Source organism: Grammomys surdaster, unplaced genomic scaffold (genome assembly GCF_004785775.1).
Source record: "Grammomys surdaster isolate TR1022 unplaced genomic scaffold, NIH_TR_1.0 126298, whole genome shotgun sequence".
Taxonomy (NCBI): Eukaryota; Metazoa; Chordata; class Mammalia; order Rodentia; family Muridae; genus Grammomys; species Grammomys surdaster.
In genome coordinates this window covers 7,819,417-7,839,607 of record NW_021621098.1, presented here as the reverse complement: position 1 = coordinate 7,839,607, position 20,191 = coordinate 7,819,417, and the positions used below count along the sequence as shown (strand labels likewise).

The window sequence follows — 20,191 nt, the reverse complement described above, 5'->3', positions numbered from 1 at the left end:
GAGAGAGAGAGAGACAGAGAGAGAGAGAAAAGATTTCTCTACCTGTATGTTGGTTTCCAAAGGTAGTAATGTAATGTTCTTACCAATGTAATCAACTTCCTCCCTGAAGGTGCTACCCTGTGCGTCATCTGCCAAGACAGAAGCTCCTTACGTCAAACAATTGTTCGCTTAGAGTTAGAGGATGAGTGGCAGTTCCGCCTCCGGGATGAGTTTCAAACTGCTAACAGCAGTGATGACAAGCCTCTCTACTTTCTTACTGGACGCCATGTTTGAGTTTTTGAAGAAACCAAAACCAACAAACAGACCCCTAAGGGGGTGGGACAATTATTGGGGATTTTTTTTCCTTTAAAGTACAATCACTGTGGAGCAAAGTGCAACATATTTATCTCTTCTCCAAAGAGCTCCCCAAATGTGACCAAGGTCTTTGGGGGCACTGTCCTTTCAGTTCTGCTGACAGGACTCTGGCTCAGGTCAATGCTACAGTGGGCAGTTATGCAGCTACTTAGGGTGTGCTCTGCTTGTGGGAGCCCAAGGATATATTCTGGAGAACAAATGTGGAGTCTGCATTGTTTTCTTTTTTTTTTTAAACCATACTATGTTGAGGGCAAGAGACTGTCAGCATTAGCCAGCTTGAATGTGTTACATGAGACTCACACCACTGGTGTGGAATGAACTGAAGATTAACACTTGAGGCCTGAACCCTCAGTTTCTCTTCAGATCTGTACTTTGGTACAGTATTACTCAGGGGTCTGAAATGATAGAATGTAGAAGATATTTGTATTTAAAAAGAAGTAGCTTGTCTTTCTCCGTGCAGTGTTAGTTTAAGATATAATCTTTTATGTATTGAAACCTTTGGCAAAATTTCCACAGAAGTTAAAAGTTTACTATTTAAACTGAACAAAAAATCAGTAAATGCAGAACAGGCACTGTGTGCATCTATGAAGGTTCTCTGAGCTTAACTCTTTTGCTTTTCCAATTTCTAGTTTTAAGCACACTATGTCTATGAAAACATAGACAGTGATGTATTCTTCAGTTATCCCGGACCACTGTGTTGATTCAAAGTAAGCAGTTGGCACCTGGAAACCCACATAGCACGCTAGGATTCTATTGTGGAGTCTACCTAGCTGGTTTCATTGGCTCAGGCTTAGCATCCGTTAAACACTCAGTGAGTAACAGCTGTGGTGCACTGACAGATAAAAATGAGTGGAACCATAGACAAGTTTTCCTTATAATTTTATCAGTGACATTTTCCCTGAGTAAAGAAGACTCCATGAAGAGTCTTTTGGACTCACTAAAGTTATCAGGTAGTGTATGACTAATACCAACAACAGTAGGAGGCATAAGTTTCTATGTATTTGTAACCAAATATTTTAATCAGAAACATTTTGAGAAAATATTCTACAATTACCGATCTACTGGGAGTTTACACTGAAACCGTGTAGTTTGTGGTCTCTTCAGAGTCTTCCCAGCTCATGTGGATGAGTTTATCTCCAGTTAGGATTGTCACTTTTACTTGACTCTGTCGTAGGACCTAAGACTACTGAGAGTCCTACTGAGCCGACGTTACTGCACGTGTTAGATGATGGACTTGGTTATCCAGGGATAACAAGGACTTTACAGCTAGTCAGAAGATGGAATGTCTTAGATGGACATGGTTTGCAGATCTCTTGGTTTTAATATAGCTACTTATGATGTTTTAAATGTATTTTAAATGGATAATTCCTTTTAATCCCACTTTTAATTGTCCTTCACAGAGGACTTTGCCTTATTATATGCTTACTTAGCTTTAGTACAGCAGAATTTCAGCAAAGAGGTACGTTCTAGGGAAGTCTGAATTAGATATCAATGTATCTAACTCGTTCCTGCTTTGCTGAAAGGATCCAATGCAGGTAAAATCAAGAAAGCCACTGTTTGTGCAATATTCCAATAACACTATGTAAGGTGAATAAAATACTTGAAATAATTTCACAACAATTTTATGAAGGGCAGAGGCCTCTTAGAAGTTCTTACTGGTTTATTCTTTTTGGACTAAGTTACTTTAATGCAAGTACTCCATGTTAGTTAGGGCTACAATCTAGAAATCCAAGTGATCATGAACTGTAAATACTATTCAACTCTGTTCAAGAGAAATGTCAGAATAAAACCAAAAGGCCATCACTCCAATAGTTGAGAAAGCTCAATTTACCTGCCTCTTTGTCTGCAAAGCCTAACTTCATTAAGGTTTGGATCTTTTAAAATTACCTACATCAGTATAATGTTTTAGAGAAAATACTAGGTCCTCTTCAAGAATGAAATTGCACAAGCCCAGGCCACCGTGATTTGCTAATTCCTGTCTTGGTGTGTTTGATCTTACCTTTTTCCATCCCCGAGGACACTGAAGTAGGGCAAATGGATTCACTAAGACATTGAGGTAGGGTAAACCTGGTAACTTACCTGCAGACCTGCTTGGCATGCGTGATAGTTCACAGAGGTTAATACTGAATGTAAACTGAAACTTAGAAATGCTGTAGTCGAGTTTTGGCTGTAATTCATACAACTGCTTCATGTGATTGTTAGAAAGGGGGCATCTGTGTTACTGTTACTGTAAAACTTTCTTAACCAAAACGTGGTGAATTTCACTCGCTAGTCAGTCTACCTCACATTTTGTTTATGACTCTAAGCTGTCTTAAGTTGTGTCTACAGTATGTTCTTGTCCTTTGATTTGGCAAATGTATTAAAATTCCCTCTCACTCCTCAGCTACGAAAAAAAGTTTGTCTTCTTTAAACCACTTTTTCCAAATGTTAAAAGGTAAAATGAATTCCATAACTGCCAATGTCCAAGAAAAGTCTGGAAGTTCTGTTATCATGCCTTCTATGGCTTTAAAATTCTACTATTTTAGCACAATCCAAAAATAAAGACTAAGTAAATAGCTGAATATAAATAAGCTGAATATAGCTTGCCCAAAGCAGCTATATCTACCAAAACTCCACTAGAAAAACTGTAACCGCTACACAATTACAGATAACAGACATATGTAGAAAGCAACTGTGCTTACTTTGGTGAATTCTCAATTAGGGGTTTTATTAGTAATCTTGGTCTTTTTCTAAATTCCATCTACTCTTACCTACTCTTAGAAAAAAGTTTTTCAGTTCTAATATGTAAACAGCATTTATAATAACAGAATTTGAAACAAAACCACTCATCTAGGCCAAAGACCATCAATAAGAGCAGCAATAAATATTTTCAAGTGTAGTGACAGGCAGAGGGGAAGCAGGCTTCTATATCTGCCAAAGTAACTGCCCTGGGAAGTCTAACAACATGCCAACTGCTGAGTTTCTGAGGCTGTTTCCTTGGAAGCAATGAGAAAGAGGTACTATTGTAGTAACTGACTCAGCAACATTAACCCTCAGTAAACGGACGCTGTCTCCATGTAACTGGGCAGCCAGGCCAGGCAATAAGAACCAATGCACTTCACAGTGGCTCTGAACTCATGGTCAAGCTCTTGGTAAATGTACTGAGTTCACAACACATTATCAAGTGTGATCAAGTCTTGCTTGAGAAATCATCCACACAAGTAAGGGCAAAATCCATCAAAACACACGGTTCCTATAATAATGCTTGATCCTTTCAGAAAGGAGGGACAACTATCTGAGGGCCAATATGCAGCAATTATACAAATTTCCTCTGAAGTCTATGGCCACTGCCTCTAACAGTCCACAGATGCTGCTCTTTTTCTAGCACCATGGAGACTCCCTTCTCAACTGTGTTCTGAGAGTGGTGATCCCTCTTTAGTTTCTAAGGCTGTTTCCTTGGTTTTTCATCACTCTTCGAGGACTCTCTTTTCCTTGCTTATGCCACTGCAAGTAGTCTCAAATACTGGTGTTTCTCACAGATCTCTAGTATTCCTTTTACTATCCCAGGATGATCATCTCATTTAAACCATCAAGTAACAGCATAAGTCGAAACCGCTCTCAAACTCTAGCTCCACATATACAACTGGGAAGGTGTTAACTCCACTTGGAAGTCTGTAACCACCTTAAACCTTGACCAGAACTGAACCTGCCCTTCCCCACCAAATCCTCCCAATCCATACCCTAATTTTCACTGTTAGTTTTCAACTTGTCTACTGAAAGGCAAATGGCAACTCCTGCTTATCCCCAACACTTCACTTTGCCATGAAGCACGTCTGTAGTTAGAAACACCCATCTCTTCACCTCCATCCCTATATTAAGAGTTTAGAGTTCGGTGTTTCAATATTTTTTACAGGCTGCCCGTATAGTCCTTTTAGAATCCAAAGTCTCTTCTTTTAAACCCTATTGTGGGCTGGAGAGATGGCTCAGTGGTTAAGAGCACTGGCTGCTCTTCCAGAGGACCCAGGTTCAATCCTCAGCATTCACATGGCAGCTCACAACTGTCTGTAACTGTACTTCCAGGGGATCTGGTACCCTCATACATGCAGGGAAAACATTAATGAACATAAAAAAAAATTAGTAAATCTTGGGGGGGGAGAGAGAGAGAGAGAGAGGGAGAGAGAGGGAGAGAGAGAGAGACCTTTTTTATTGGGTTTTCATGATGCAACCCTAAACACGGGTCTGACACCCTCAAATGGTACTATTCTTAGAGAAACACCTAGACTGTCAAATTTGAGGGGTTGAGTTATTACTATTATTGTTGTTGTTGTTGTTACTACTAATGTGAAAAGTATCTCTAATTTTCCTTCCCAGTAATAACAACACTTAAAGCCACCAATCAGTAATTATCCTGCTCTGCCTTTAAGTCTTTGTCAAGCACGGCCTGCTAATCCAAGTAGTGTTAGAGCTCACATGGAAATGGGACCTGTGTTAATGAAGTTAACAGGACCAGAGAACTAACACTATCCAAAAGTTTCACCATGCTTACATCAATGTACTTATCAGGCAAAGAAGGAGGGAAGATGGCTAGAACAGTCTACTCGTGGAGGTTTACATACAAATAAATTTAAAAGAAAGAAAGATAGAAAATATAGAAGTAATAGCTGCACAGGCCTTTAATCCCAGCATTCGGGAGGCAGAAGCTACCAGATCTCTTGTGATCACAGCCAGCCAGGGATACAGCAAAATCCTGTCTCAGAAACAGAAAGATAATGAGATGACTGAGGTGATGAGGATGAGTGGAGCTAGAAGGAGGAAGCACCTCTTGCTTTTGCACAAGTCCGGAGTTCAGTCCCCTGCCCCTATGGGGGATGGGGAAGCAGCTCACAACCATCTTGTAAATCTACTTCCAGAAAATCCAATGCCAGGGCACCAGGCAGGCATGTGGTACACATATATACATAGAGACACTCACACATTCAATAAAATCAAATGTAAAATCTTTAGAAAAAGAAAAGCTGGATCACTGTTTTTGAGACAGAAGGAAAATAATTATACCCTCCACCATTCTACTCATGTCAAGAGTACAGTGTGACACCACTCCATAGATAATAAAAGAGCAAACCTACAGGGGGATAAATGTACACCTGACTTTGCTCACATTAATCATAATGTGAGTCCCTAAATTTTTATAAGTTTTCAGTGGCAATATGATCGTTCCAGCCCATAAAGATGATCTAACTGAAACCACAGTGGTGCTTCACTCTTGTGCTGTGGTTCTTTTAAAGTTAATATTAAAATATTCAGAAAGAATTTGCAAGCTAGTGAGAACTACCTTTAAGAAGCCTGTATTTTAATTATATTTCAGTCTCAAACCTAAGAAACTCCCTGGAAAGATACAAACATTCAACACAACATTGTATCAGGTACATTTATCACTTAGAAAAAGCTATCAAGAATTTTATTATTTTATTCTACATTATATACAGGTCATAAAAGGCCACAGCAGTTTTTCAACATATAACCCTTTAAAAGTAGAGGGCACTATAAAGGACAGACAAGTATCAAGATGAAGTCCAATAATGAGGGCGTATACTCAGTGCAGTATTTCTGAGGAATAACAATGCAGATACCAAGCCATCCACATTTAGTTTACAATTATTCTAGTTCTTTGTGACACTAGTCCTCTATGGCTCCACATGAGAGAGAGCTTCCCTGCACCATCAGTGCCAGAAACATAAGCAATGGAGACACTTGCTGTTATACAAGTTCTTTCACTTGGAGCTCTCCTTTTCTGTGGGGTCTCCTTAGAGAATACTTGAGTAACTTCAAATTCTTAAGTGTGTAATACTGTACTCTCTTTGAAAAGGAACTCAAAAGCATTGGTTTTCACTTTGAAAATACAATCTTTAAACCTATAACTGGTATCGGCAGATCAATATAAAAAAATACAGTACCAAGCTACACTGGTATATCTCCATATTAAGAACTTCAAAATATACTTATCACTGAGATCATAGTCCTTGCATTAATTTTCAGTCCACTATGAACAATTATCTGCTGCATGTAAACATGTCTAAATAACTATAGATAAAATACAATCATAAATTTCTGTAAAAGATAATAAAATATCTTCTTTAAAAAAACAAAACAATAATAAGCTGTTACTGCAATGTTTCCAATTTTATGAAAATGGAACAACCATATGGTTGTTGCCAGTCCTGAGTTCATTTGTAAAAAAAATGGCCCTAGTTCCTGGATAAAGTCAGCAACCAATTCTTTCTCTTCAAAAGATGTCTTCTGGCACAGTAAGCAAGATCTGTATTAGGTGGTATTCTGTCCATTGATAAAATTATAGACCAGAAACTGACCAGTGCCACAGTACTGTGTTGCAAACAGCTTTCCGTCAGGAGTGGGATCTGAGAAAGCAATTTCTTCTTTACTCAAATATGAGCCATAAATAAAGTTACTCCTATTAAAAAAAGGGGGGGGGAGAAAATAGGTAAGATTGAAAAATTAATCTTTATTCACTGAAACTGAACAACCCATCAAATTCATTTAGACAAGGAAGACGCAGTGCTATGTTATTCTAAAAAATAAAACACCTGTTCATCTAAAATATTATAGTTTGAAGTAGTAAGATTTTTACAAAAGCAATAATTATAAAACATTTTCCCAACATCTTGTCATAAAGTACTCAACAACTAAGAGGATGAAGAACTTCTCACTCAATCCAGGTATGGCAATGAAAGACTAAACTGCTTCTGTTTCTCAGAGATCAGGAAAAGGTAAGTCTGTCCTCGCCCCCTTCAATAGCATCACTGATAGTTCATAAACAGGAAAAGAAATAAGGGTCCTGACTGAACAGAAGAACAACTTGTTCTCTGGCAGAAGATGTGATCTAGTATATAGGAAATCCTGAGGGCTTTACCAAAGGCCTATTAAGATTTAGTAAATTATTTCAAAAGTTACAGTCCAGATTGATATTCAGGATGAACTGTATTAGCTATCTATGTATTAGCTGTATTCCTGAAATTAGTAATCCAAACACCAAGAAAAAAACAACCCTATAACACCAAGTTGAGTATAATGCTTAGAATAATTACCAAAAGAGTTGTAAGCTAAAAACTATAAAATATTGTCTAAATAAAAACCTAATAAGGATGCCCCATGTTTAAAAATCAGAAGACTCAGTACAGTTAAGATGTTATTACTGTACACACTGACCCATAGCTGTCTTCCTTGGAGGAACTGACAAGCTGATCTTATAATTCACAAAGAAAACTTTTAATTTTTTTAAGAAAAAAAAGAACAAACCAAAGGACTATTTCCAAATATGCCACATAAAACTACAACCTTCCAGATGTGTAATACTGACATAAGCAGAGATACACAGAACACAGAACAATGAAACAAACCACAAGTCCAGATGTAAACCTCTGCAAATATGCCCTGGCCAACAACTATTTAGAGGCTGCATACAGCTCCTGTAAGGAATGATGAAACAGTAGGACATCCATCCACATGGCAAAAGCTTATCTGTGTGGCTATCACTCATATAAGCATAAAAGCAGTAGAGCCAAAGCCTCAGTGTAAAAACTGAACTATAAACTCCTAGGACAGACACACATCTTTGAGGCCATGTATTAGACAATGGCTTTTAAAATATAAGACAAATAGAAGAACATGAAGATCTCATCAAAGTAAGACCTGTGTGTGGCCAAAAGGCACACCCAGGTGTGGCGTTACCATCGTGAGGCAAAGGATCGAAACTTTTAAGACCATAGCTGAGGCCAAAGGCTTAGTTAGGCGTTTAATCCTGGCACATGGAAGGCAGACAGATAGCTCTGAGTTCAAGGTCAGCCTGATCTACACAAGAAGTTCGTTCCAGCCCAGAAAGGGACACTTAGTAAGACCCTGTCTCAAAAAAAGAAAAAAAAAAGCCCTTTAAGGCCTGCCTGGACTTTATTGTGGTCCTTTATACATTATCAAGAAAATAAAAAGACAAACAACAAAATGGTGGAAAATATCTATAAATCATATATATGAAAAGAGACTTGTTTCCACAATAAATATTTATCTCCAATAGTGAACATAGGTTGAAATGTGTCTGTTATATTGGACTAATTTTACAGTTAAACAAAAAGGATGTACAGACCTAGTACACTTATACAAAATTTACAATTAATACAAATAAAAGTTACACAGTTACAATTAAGTACCAATTTTTATATTGAAATGCTAAACTCCTGCAATGATTTGAGTCTATAAGCTACCTGAGGCATTCAATCATGCGAGAAGCTATCTTCTTCCGCCGCATCATGCTGAACACCCATATCCGACTGATCCCACATATTGCAGGCTCCGGCATCGTGGAGCAGCACCAGGCTTTTTGCCTTTCAAACCGGACTTTTTCTTCTTCTGACCTGATAACTGGAAGTTTCTCTTCTATAACTCGATAGCCCTATAAGTGTCAAAAATGGGAAGAGATAAAGATAGCAGTTGTCTAATGTAAATCTTGCTGATGCAAGGTCATGAAGGCAGCTCACAACCATCTGTGACTTCAGTTTCAAAGGATTTATGCCCTCTTTTGGCTTAGAGGAACACCAGGCATGCACATGACATACAGACATACATGAAGGAAAATATAATTTTTAAAAGTATTATGATAAAGTATACATTTGTGTAGACAGTTATGAATGTGGTAAAGATATCAATGCAACACTAATTATGAACAAAGTACAACTGATTACATGAGCAAGAACTTGGCTGAAATAAGACAGATTTCAGGTCTGGCTCAAGTGAAACTTATTAAAGAGTCCAGAAACTTCTCTTCTCTGAGGTTGGTCTTCAGTGCTATGTAAAACTCACTATGTGAACACATCACTAACTGCAACTTGCTTTGTATATAATTTGCCTCCTAAACACAAACCAACTGCTCATTTAGAGCTTAACTTAACAATGGACCTATTCAAGGGTGACAAACTTTCTACAGAGACACAGACAGTAACTATTTCAGGACCCTCAACAGCTGTTCTGTCTGCCTTTATAGTATGAAAGCAGCTGTATAAAAGTATGAAAACTGACAAAACCCAGAGGAAGAGGGCCTCCCAGGAGCTCTAACTCGGGCAGGTAAAAATGAATCACCCGTGATGTCTGCTGTTAGAAGTTCTAATCCACATGCTGGCCTCCGACCTTATACTTCTCAGACCTTCGACAGGTCATTAACAAGAATATCAAACAGCTAGAGATTGACATCACTAATATGAAGAAAACTCTCGTTTTGCTGTCTGAAAAGACCTCCAAAAATTTCAAAGGGCTTTATTGGACTTGATTTACTCCTTTACAATAGAAAAGACTGTGTACAGCTCTTGACTGTGTACAGCCCTTAAAGAAGAATGTTGCCTTTACATAGACAAGACATGGATGGTTAAAGAGAGCATGAAATAGGTCAGAGAAGGCCCTGAGAAAAGACAGAGAGAGAAAGAGAAAGATAAGAGCTGGTACAAGAATGGGCTTTCAACCTCTCCATCGTTGTCAACCCTACTTCCTCCCACCTTGGGACCATTAATTGGATTATTTTTGCTTATTTCTTTTGGTCCCTGGGCCTTAAATAGACTGACTAACTTTGTGAAACAACAGATAAATAATTTGGTAGCAAAACCTATTCAGATACATTATCATAAGTTAGCTATGGAGAACCATGAGACTCAAGATGAGGTTGTTACTCTATCCAGGGTGTTCCCAAAACCCATCTCCACCCAACCAAAAAGAAGGGACTTCTGCCCCTAGACCAAGCAGAGAGGGGCCACCCAGAACCCCCTCTGACTGGAGATCTGAATTCTTGCTTAGGCTACTGCAAAGGAATATAAATAGTAGTTAAAAATATCTTTCTAGGTCTCTGAGGAACAAGCCTGACTGCATAGGGGTTGATGTCAAAAGTATCCCCTCTCCAGGAAAAAGACATCGGGATGGGTATGACCCTCATGCCTCACTGAACAACAACAGGGGACCAGAGCCATTACAAGATCCCCTTCAATTACTGGAGGTCAGGCCTCTATCCCCGCCTTCACAAGATTAGAATCGCCACAGCCCGTCTATCCTTAGAGAAGGGAGGAGATGTCAGGGGCAGCCCTGCTTATACACTGAAGGCCTAAAGTCAGCCATAGGCCTAAAATCAGCAATAGGCCTGTCATACATGTATACTAACACCAAGTCTTGGGTCTCTGTGGAAAAACACTGAAACAGATGGCTATAAGCTATTATAAACAGGCAGCTTTTGTGGAAATTTACCAGCCTGAGTAGTCATAGACCTTGTAAATAGGTAGCCTTGGCAGACAATACCAACTTAGATAAGGACAAGTGAATCATAGACAGAGTCATAGCGACCTGTCCCCTGAACCTTCTTCACCCAGCCAATACCCTGTTCTGAAAGATATCTGTATTCCCCCTGAACACCCATGCTCCAGTGTCATCCCCTTCCCCACATCCTGCCTTTTTGTGTTTATAACCCCATGTTAATAAGTAAAAATTATGTTTGATTTAAAAAATTTTTTTAAGAAGTATGAAAACCAATGGGTGTGGCAGGATTATAATAAACTATATTTACAAAAGCAGCCACAAATGTATGATAGTTTGAATAAGCTTGGCCCAGGGAGTAGCATTATTAGGAGGTGTGTCCTTGTTGAAATATGTGGTTCCTTGTTGGAAGAAGTGTATTGGTGTGGGGACAGGCTTGGAGACCCTCCTCCTAGCCATGGGGGAGCCAGTGTTCTCCTGTTTGCCTTTGGAACAAGATGTAGTACTCTCAGCTCCTCCTGCCCTATGCCTACCTTGAAGCTGCCATGTTCTTGCCTTGATGATAATAGACTGAACCTCTGAAACTGTAAGCCTGCCCTAATTAAATGTTGTCCTTGTAAGAGTTGCCTTGGTCATGGTATCTCTTTACAGCAATGGTAACCCTAAGACAGCATGGTAACACATGCTTTTAATCTCAGCACTAGGGAGGCAAAAATAGGAGGATCTCTATGAGTCCAAGGCCAGCCTGGTCTACATGGTACAGCTAAGGCTACCCATTGAGACCCTATCTCAAAAAAAGGAGGAGAGATGGAAGGAAGAAGGAAGGGAAAGAAAAAAGGGAGGGAGGGAGAGAGGGAGGGAAGGAGGGAGGGAGGGAGGGAGGGAGAAAGGACAGATAGATGAATTCGTACGTGGCTATGGTGGTATACACCTATAATCCCAGCACTCAGGAGGATTCCAAGTTTGAGGAAAGCATGAGCTACATAGTGAATTATATCCCGAGCTATATTATACAGTGAGACTATGTCACAAAAAAAAAAAAAAAAGAACAGAAAACTTAATTCCTACACAAGATACAACTCTAGTGAAGTATTATACATAAGTCTTAAATTTATACCCTTATCTAAAATGTAAATAGATTTATTAGGATACTATTTAAAGATCACATAGTAATAAGTTAATTTAGATATCAAACTATATGTGAGCACTCTTTAGAAGTCACTTACCCACTGGATATGTTCTGCAATTAGGCAACCAACTACCTTTTTGTCATTAGAAATAAAGAGAAGTGTTTTAGTTCTGGAATAGCACATCAATGGAGCCTGCTGGAAACCCAGATCATTGTCAACCATCTCTCTAATTTCATCGACCTACCAAGTAAAGAAAAACACTTTTTTTAAACAAAGAAAACATTGCATACGGGTAAAAACTACTCAATAAGCTGAATCGATATACCCTCTAAAGAGCTTTTTGTTTTAGGTGGGTTTTTTGTTTGTTTGGTTGGTTTTTGGTTTTTGAGACAGATTTTTGTTATCTTGTTATGTGTCTCCTTGCTGGCTTGGTGCTCAATATGTAGCCCAGGTTGGCCTTGAACTAGTGGCAATCAGCCTTAATGTTAAATCACAGGTGTGTTCCACCATATCCAGCTTGAAGAACTATTTTAGATATATATACTGATTTTTAACACTAGAAGCAACTTGGCAAAAAAGAAGAATAGAGGATTTTGCAAACCCAGCAGTCTAGGTAACAGGATGGGTAGGTGAGAGCATCAGCACTAAACAAGTAAGAACATTAAGACTACTCCCTGCCGGGCAGTGGTGGCGCACGCCTTTAATCCCAGCACTTGGGAGGCAGAGGCAGGCGGATTTCTGAGTTCGAGGCCAGCCTGGTCTACAGAGTGAGCTCCAGGACAGCCAGGGCTATACAGAGAAACCCTGTCTCGAAAAACCAAAAAAAAAAAAAAAAAAAAAAAAAAAAAGACTACTCCCTTAGTAGGAACACCAAGCATCTACAATGGTTGGAACATACGGGTATCTTAGTCAGCAAGCCACTTTTCTTTCCAAGCCTTGGTTAGAACTCTCAACAGTAAAATTAATGGAACAGAGCAAAGAAATTCATGCTTCCTATGTAGCAAGCATCTTAAAGGGAGACAAGTCAAGAACTGAGCCCATTCTAATCCAGTATCCCTTTGTATATTATAGTACTTCATTTTGTAGAAACAAATTCAAATGTGACATAATCTTATGTCAAACATTAAAACATCTAGAAAATCACAGGCAACAGAGGTTTGGATCTTCAGCATTAACACACCATCCAACTGCTTCTTCCAAGCTCGAGCTCTTGTAGGCACTAAGAAAATCACAACTCTATAGTGGCCTGCACACAAATTCTCCAGTTAAAAGAACTTAAATTGCCAGGGCAGTGGCACATTCCTTTAATCCCGGTATCTACAAGGTAGAGGCAGGCAGATTTCTGTTAGTCTGAGGCCAGCCTGGTCTGAGCAGCAAGTTCCAGGCCAACCAGGCTGCACAGTGAGACGCTATCTTGAGGGGCAAGGGGACAGACTGCAAATGTTCCATCTAATGATCATTCCCATCACTAAACCTAAAATAGAAATAACCTCTGGGTTGCTCCATACTCTCATTTCCATGGCACACACAACAAAGTGCATTTCTTAATCAGTGATGGAAATTTATCCCTCATAATCTCTGACATCCTATAAGAGTGTCCCTGAGTGATTCCTAGGGACAGATTGCTCACAATTCCTTGTATTTTAATTTTAAGCCTATTACGCATGGGTTACTAACTAGTAATATAATCAATTGTGGGCTTTCCCTAAGATGCTTAATTAAAGAAATTAATAGTTATTGAGACAATTCCTAGTAAGCAAAATCTGGCTGCCATGTAGGGTACTGTAGCAAAGTTCCTACTGTGTATTTTTGAATGACAGTTGGAAATTTTCCATACTTGAATTTCCATTACTTACTTAGTGATTCCTCAAGCATTTGCCTTTATGTAAAGATCAATGCTTTAAATATAAGATAAGCTGAACATGCTTTATGACATTCTATGTGTCATTAGAGCTAATCTGGTATCTGTAACTCTCTTACCAGAAAACTGATCTAAAGACATAAGGAGCCACAGGATATATTTTTTATATCAAATAAGACATCAGCTATATTTTAAAATAATATGTTTTTTCTTAGCCTCTTTTTCAGGTGATATAGTCCTAAATTTAAGGATGTCCAACTATAAACCTAGAGAAAACATAGCAAACAAATTATTTCCCTTGTGGTTCTAGACATTCTAGACACATACTAGAGTGCAACTACGTTTTTAGATAAAGAACTAAACTCATACCCACATTAAGAATCTTTCATGCCGGGCTGTGGTGGTGCACGCCTTTAATCACAGCACTTGGGAGGCAGAGGCAGGCGGATTTCTGAGTTCGAGGCCAGCCTGGTCTACAGAGTGAGTTCCAGGACAGCCAGGGCTACACAGAGAAACCCTGTCTTGAAAAACAAAAACAAAAACAAAACAAAAAAAAAAAAACAAAAAAAAATCTTTCATGAACAAAAGTAATCTAGAATACAAGAAAGACATAGTAAGTGTATTATTTGTAAATGTAAGTTATGGTTTTTTCTTTTTTCATTAGTGGTGATTAAACTCTAGAGGCCTGCACTTAAGTTTATGCCATGGCCCCTTTCAAAATGTTCTGTAAGACAAAACAGTCCCATGCTTCGTTATCTAACTCATTTCTCAATAAAGTAAATTCTATGAACTACTGAAGACATAATTATGATGCCTTCCATGTAATCATTCACATTGTTCACAAGAAATATTCAATCTACTTCATAAATCTTATATGGAGTAAGGTTTAGCATAATTTTTCAATTCATTTCAAATGAATTATATTCATTTTTTCTTTACATGGATTACCTTCTTTAAATATTTATTGTTTTCAGAATTGGTACTCAATGTACAAAACCTGCAATGTATTATCCTCTTAACCATAGTCTAAGTTTTCTGTGTGGAATTTCACTGAAAAGTTACCTTTTTCAGAGCATACTTTGGGTCTTCAGGAAGAACCATTATTATCCTACCGTCAGGATATTCAGCCAGAATTCTTTCTTTTTTCCAGCCCTAGATATAAAAGAATGAATTTTATGTATCATACATAAATTTTTCATTAATTCATGCACAAGACAAAAAAAATACATCCACTTGTCTAAAAGTTGCAAACATTAAAAATACGGGTTCATTAATACTTAACTAACAAAGCATGATAAATTATGTTTTGTTAAACTTGCAACAGATTGAACAAGCTAATTTCTAGTTCTAGTTCACAGATATGCCATACCACAAATTTTCTAATTTATCATTTCCCATCTTAAGCAAATTTTGAAAATCACACACCAAAAAATAAATAAATAAATAAATAAATAAAATAAATAAATTATTAATTAAAAAAGTCAAGTCCCTTAAAGTCAGTGATTCCCAGTGAAAGGGTAACTCTCCCAGATTCTGGATAAAAGAATTCAGCTCTTAGATTTTGTTTTGAAACATGGTTACCTCCATAAACAAACACTTGTATTTATGTCTGGCATGCCAAAGACCTCCAGGAGGTTTCAGGTGAACTGATTTGCATGCAGTAGCCCACTATGAAAGGAACAGCTTTTACTCTTATTGTTCACAACTATCAAAGCCACAAGAAGGAGACTATAAAAAACATAACTACCTTCTAAGAATCTAATAGGGAAGGAGGCTACGTTGTGTGTATCTGAAGTTAGACATACTCAAAAAAAGAGAGGTAATAAACTCTTCTTCAGATCCACACTCGTGGTGATTAATGAGCAGAACCTGCATGAAAAAAAACAAAACAAAACAAAAGCCACTTAAATCTAGTAAGATGGGACTGAACCAGAGGTTAAAACTAGGAACTTTGAAGTTCAAAATGATTACAGAAGGAGTGAGCTATAACTAGTTGTTTCATTAGTCTTACCCAAGCAATGTTATGGAAAAAGGCCTTTTAAAAAGCAATTTGTAATTCTATTTAGGAAAAAATTATTTTCTAGCATCATCTCTAAAAATATAAAAGCTTAATAAAGAAGAGCTAATTTTTTGATAATATTTTAGCAAGTCTGAAAGGACAGAAACTGGTTTTCTAAGTTATTTTTTGTTTTGTTTTTGTTTTTGTTTTTTGATGGAATAGGAGCAGGATCTTAGCTGGAGACAAAAATTTCTAGTAACAAAAGTCAGCATACATAAGACCATAGAACTAAATACTGAAAATTCAAAATCTGCTTTAAAAAATAAGTATTTAAAGACAAGTAAAACTGAAGTGACTAAAATGAACTAAGGATGGAAAAACTATCTCAAGATTAAAAAATCAGGCTGGAGAGATGGCTCAGCATGTATAGAGTACTTGGTACTCTTGCACAGGACCCAGGTTCGATTCCCAGAACCCACATGATAGCTCACAACCATCTGTAACCTCAGTTCCTGGAGATCCAACAGACAGGTACATCATGCACATACACACATACAAACAAAACATTCATACACATAAAGTAAAATAAATCTAAACTGTTTAAAGATTAATAAATCACAATAATAAAAAGCTCAATCAGAATCACATCCATATTTAAATATAACTAAACAATTTTTAAAGGTATAAACGATAACACTTCTCTTTAAGAAGGAATTTACATTAACATTACTTCTTCGGAAACTTTTGAAACCAATATATTTTCTACAATGTGAAAGGGGAATTATTGTTTTTGTTCTTTAAATCAAACCATAGAGTATGGGAGAAAGAAATCAAACTATAAGTTCAATAAAGAACTACAGATTTAATTCAAACTATACAAAATTTCAAACTAGACATACTTCCTGAACTAAATTATCTAAAGATAGTTAATTACATTATTCTTCATATTAATTGCCTTTAAAAATAGCAAAATTGGTACAATTACATTACATACCACAGATATTACATTATTTTGTTTTACATTATTTTAATAACATTTTAGTACAATTTTTTCCTGTGAAATAATTAGAAATGTGATGTTTGTCTACGAAAACCATCCCAATTAGATAATTTTTATTTTCAATATGATTGTCATGTACCAAAATAAGCTTTTGTATGTAACAAGGAACTGGGGAAGACAAAATTACTATTCCTTAGCCGTCATTGAGCTTCATGAGGATATAACCCAGTAAAAACTTCTGTAATAAAAGCTTACATTTTTGTTGTTTTAAATATTCATATTTATTTCATGTGTATAAGTCCTTTTTGCTCACACCATGTCAGTGCCTGCTGCCCTAAGAGAGGGTGTTAGATTTCCTGGAAAGGTGGTTAATAGATGATTGTGAGCTATCATGTGGGTTCTGGGTCCAAATTGGTTCTTCTGAAAGAACAAATGTTTCTAATCATTTGAACCATCTCTCCAGCCTCAAGTTTGGATTCTTGGGAACTAACAGATATAGTAATTTGTTAATTTTGGGGAAACTACTACAACTCTGGATCTGTTTCCTATTCTAAACAATCTAGAGAATGGCTGTTACCAGACAAATAGTAGCACAGAACAGCCACTAGGTAACTCAGGAGAATTCATTCTCTCTTCTTACTAGTATGTACAAATAAAACAAATATACTACTCAGCTAATCAACAAAATGTTCCTGAAGTACAATAACTACAATCCTGCACAAAGATAAAACCAATCACGTTAACTCAAAAACACTTATGTAACTCAAGTGCAGTGAATACTTTGCCAGTATCACTAATAACTTGACTCTTTTAGAGAATTTAAGAGTTGAAATTTGTCTCCTCGTTGAAAATGAGACAGAGGTGAAGGATATTTATTTAGAGAAATCCAACCAATAGCCACACCATCTTCACAAATACATCATTCTAGTGTAGTGCATGTATACTTCTCACTCTCAGCTGTAAGCATATTACACATAACCCTCTGCTACCAGGAAATATTTCCCAAAATCTACATTTCCGTAATTTAGCCATTTGGATGCTTTAAAACATTTTATATTTTCTTTTTGTTTTTGTTTTGAAACAATGTCTTGCTATGTAGACCAAGCTGGTCTCAAACTCATACATCTGCCTGTCTCTGACTCTCAAGTGTTAGCATTAAAAGCTTACACTAACATATAAGCCACATTTTATATTTCTAATTCATATTTCTCATGAAAACCCTCATCTATATATGCTGAGGTTTGAAATTAGAGCTGATAGCATGCTAAGTAAATGTTTCACTATGAAACTTTACCCCTAGCACACTAGTTTGGATTTTGTTGTTGTTTTGTTTTTTGGGACAGGGTTTCACTGTGTAGCTCTGACTGTCCTAGAACTCACTCTGCTATTGCAGAGATCCAACTGCCTCTACCTCTCAAATGGTAGGATTAAAGGTGTGTGCCACCAGCTCCCAGCTTAGTTTGGATTTCTAATAGCAACTAACAACTACTGATTAAATTTTCCTTGTTCTGATTGCTTAGATATCTAAAAAGCAGAAATTAGGGTTTTTAAATGATTTAAAAAAAAATCATTGAGTGGCAGACACATCAATACAACTATAAAAATTCATCAATGCCAGGCATTAATCAGCTTTAATCCCAGCACTAGGGAGGCAGAGGTAGACAGATTTCTGAGTGAGGCCAGCCTGGTCTACACAGTGAGTTCCAGACCAGCCAGGGCTACATAGAAACCCTGTATCAAAAAACTAAAACCAGGCCGGGCAGTGGTGTTGCATGCCTTTAGTCCCAGCACTTGGGAGGCAGAGGCAGGTGGATTTTTGAGTTCGAGGCCAGCCTGGTCTACAGAGTGAGTTCCAGGACAGCCAAGACTACACAGAGAAACCCTGTCTGGAAAAACCAAAAAAAAAAAAAAAAAAAAAAAAAAAAAAACCCAAAACCAAAACAAAACCCCTAAATTAACATGAGAATTAAACAATTCAAATTGAATGCGAAGGACTTGTATCAGGTTCATGTATTTTGGCCCTAAACATTCTATGGTTTGCTACGTAACAGCACCACTTTGTTTAACACTCAAATTAGAAAAGCCTAAATTGCAAAAAATAAAAATCACCAAGTTATAGCCTATATCTATACACATTATATTTATTTAGTGAAACTGTAGAAAAGACTATATGTAGAAATATATATGAAATAAGAAACAAAGGATAAACCAAATAGGAAACCAAAGAAGAAGGCCTCACCTAGCCTGGGTAGGAGTAACACTGGGTAAATCATCAACCGTTCAACCACGAAGCAATGAACAGAAACCATTCAACTAAAGCCAAGTGCATGAATTCAGATGAGGCTATCAAGACCTTTAAATGACCCAATATCTAGTACCTGATGAAATGAATTGTGAGCTTGGTTCAGATATCATGAAAGTCACTATACAGTATAGGAGGTAAGGTGAAAAATAAAAGATTCCATTTCAGTTACAGGTAAATAGCAGTTATATTAAATTACCCTTTTAAATACCTAAAGAGGATCAAAATTACTAACACATTTGCTCTTCTCAGAAGCAAATATTAAACAAACTTATTATGCTTAGATGCTTTCATGAGGAAATTTATCTTTCTGTTTGTTTGTTTATTTTTTTAAACTTTTTTTTCCTTTTTTTTTTTTTCAAGACAGGGTTTCTCTGTGTAGTTCTGGCTGTCCTGGAACTCAGTCTGCAGACCAATCTGGCCTGGAACTCAGAAATCCGCCTGTCTCCGCCTCCCAAGTGCTGGGACCAAAGGCGTGCGCCACCACTGCCCGGCTGTTTATTTTTTTAAGAGACTTTTTTTTGTGTGTGTGTGTCTTTTGGATAAGCACAGATATGTTGGCTGCTACATTAAAAGCACGGTCCATCAAAATGGTATACTGTGAGACACACTAAGCTTCCACGACAAGATTTTTTTTTTTGTGTGCTTTTAAATTTTTTTTTTTTAATTTGGTGGGGAGGTTGCAAGGACAGAAAGTAAATACAAAGGGATGGGGAGGTAACTGGGACTGGGGTGCACGATGTGAAACTCACAAAGAATCAATAAAAAGTTAAAAAAAAAAATGTAGAGGAGGCTAGCATCAAACTCAGAGACCTGCCTGCCTCTGCACCCTGAGTGCTGGGATTAAAGAGTCATCACTAAGCTTGGATTTTTTTTTTTTTTTTTTTTTAAATACAAGGTCTCTTAACATAGCTCTAGCTGATCAGGCTAGCCTCTAATACACAGAGATCTATCTGCCTCTGTCTCCGGAGTGCTGGGATTAAAGGAGTCACCCCGCCTTGCTCATCATAAGGTATTGTTAATAAAAACAAGAACAACAGAAGAGGTTAAAAGAATGAAATGACAGCCGGACAGTGGTGGCCCACGCCTTCAATCCCAGCACCTGGGAGGCAGAGGCAGGTGGACCTCTGAGTTCGAGGCCAGCCTGGTCTACAGAGTGAGCTCCAGGACAGCCAGGGCTACACAGAGAAACCCTATCTCGAAAAACCTAAAAAAAAAAAAAAAAAAAAAAGATGGCGGGGGGAAGAGAGAGAGAGAGAGAGAGAGAGAG

The 20,191-nt window shown here is 37.5% G+C and overlaps 2 protein-coding genes across 3 annotated transcripts in view; one reads left to right on the top strand and one right to left on the bottom strand.

Annotated features, from left to right (window-relative positions):
- Positions 1-2,739, top strand: part of Greb1l (GREB1 like retinoic acid receptor coactivator) — a 247,506-nt gene extending 244,767 nt beyond the window's left edge. Inside the window, exon 33 of the mRNA XM_028759515.1 lies at positions 110-2,739. Within this exon, the coding sequence (XP_028615348.1) occupies positions 110-273 (164 nt within the window). The 3' untranslated portion in view covers positions 274-2,739. The remainder of the gene's footprint in view (positions 1-109) is intronic.
- Positions 2,740-5,666: 2,927 nt separating this feature from the next.
- Positions 5,667-20,191, bottom strand: part of Esco1 (establishment of sister chromatid cohesion N-acetyltransferase 1) — a 48,157-nt gene continuing 33,632 nt past the window's right edge. The window contains exons 8-11 of one of the 2 annotated variants that reach the window (XM_028759498.1): positions 14,683-14,772; positions 11,856-11,999; positions 8,607-8,794; positions 5,667-6,802 (exon numbers count right to left, since the gene is read on the bottom strand). In XM_028759498.1, coding sequence (XP_028615331.1) covers positions 6,655-6,802; positions 8,607-8,794; positions 11,856-11,999; positions 14,683-14,772 — 570 coding nt within the window. In that variant the 3' untranslated portion in view covers positions 5,667-6,654. Of the gene's footprint in view, positions 6,803-8,606; positions 8,795-11,855; positions 12,000-14,682; positions 14,773-15,367; positions 15,490-20,191 lie in introns of those variants that run through there. The other variant, XM_028759499.1, reaches the window with a different exon arrangement.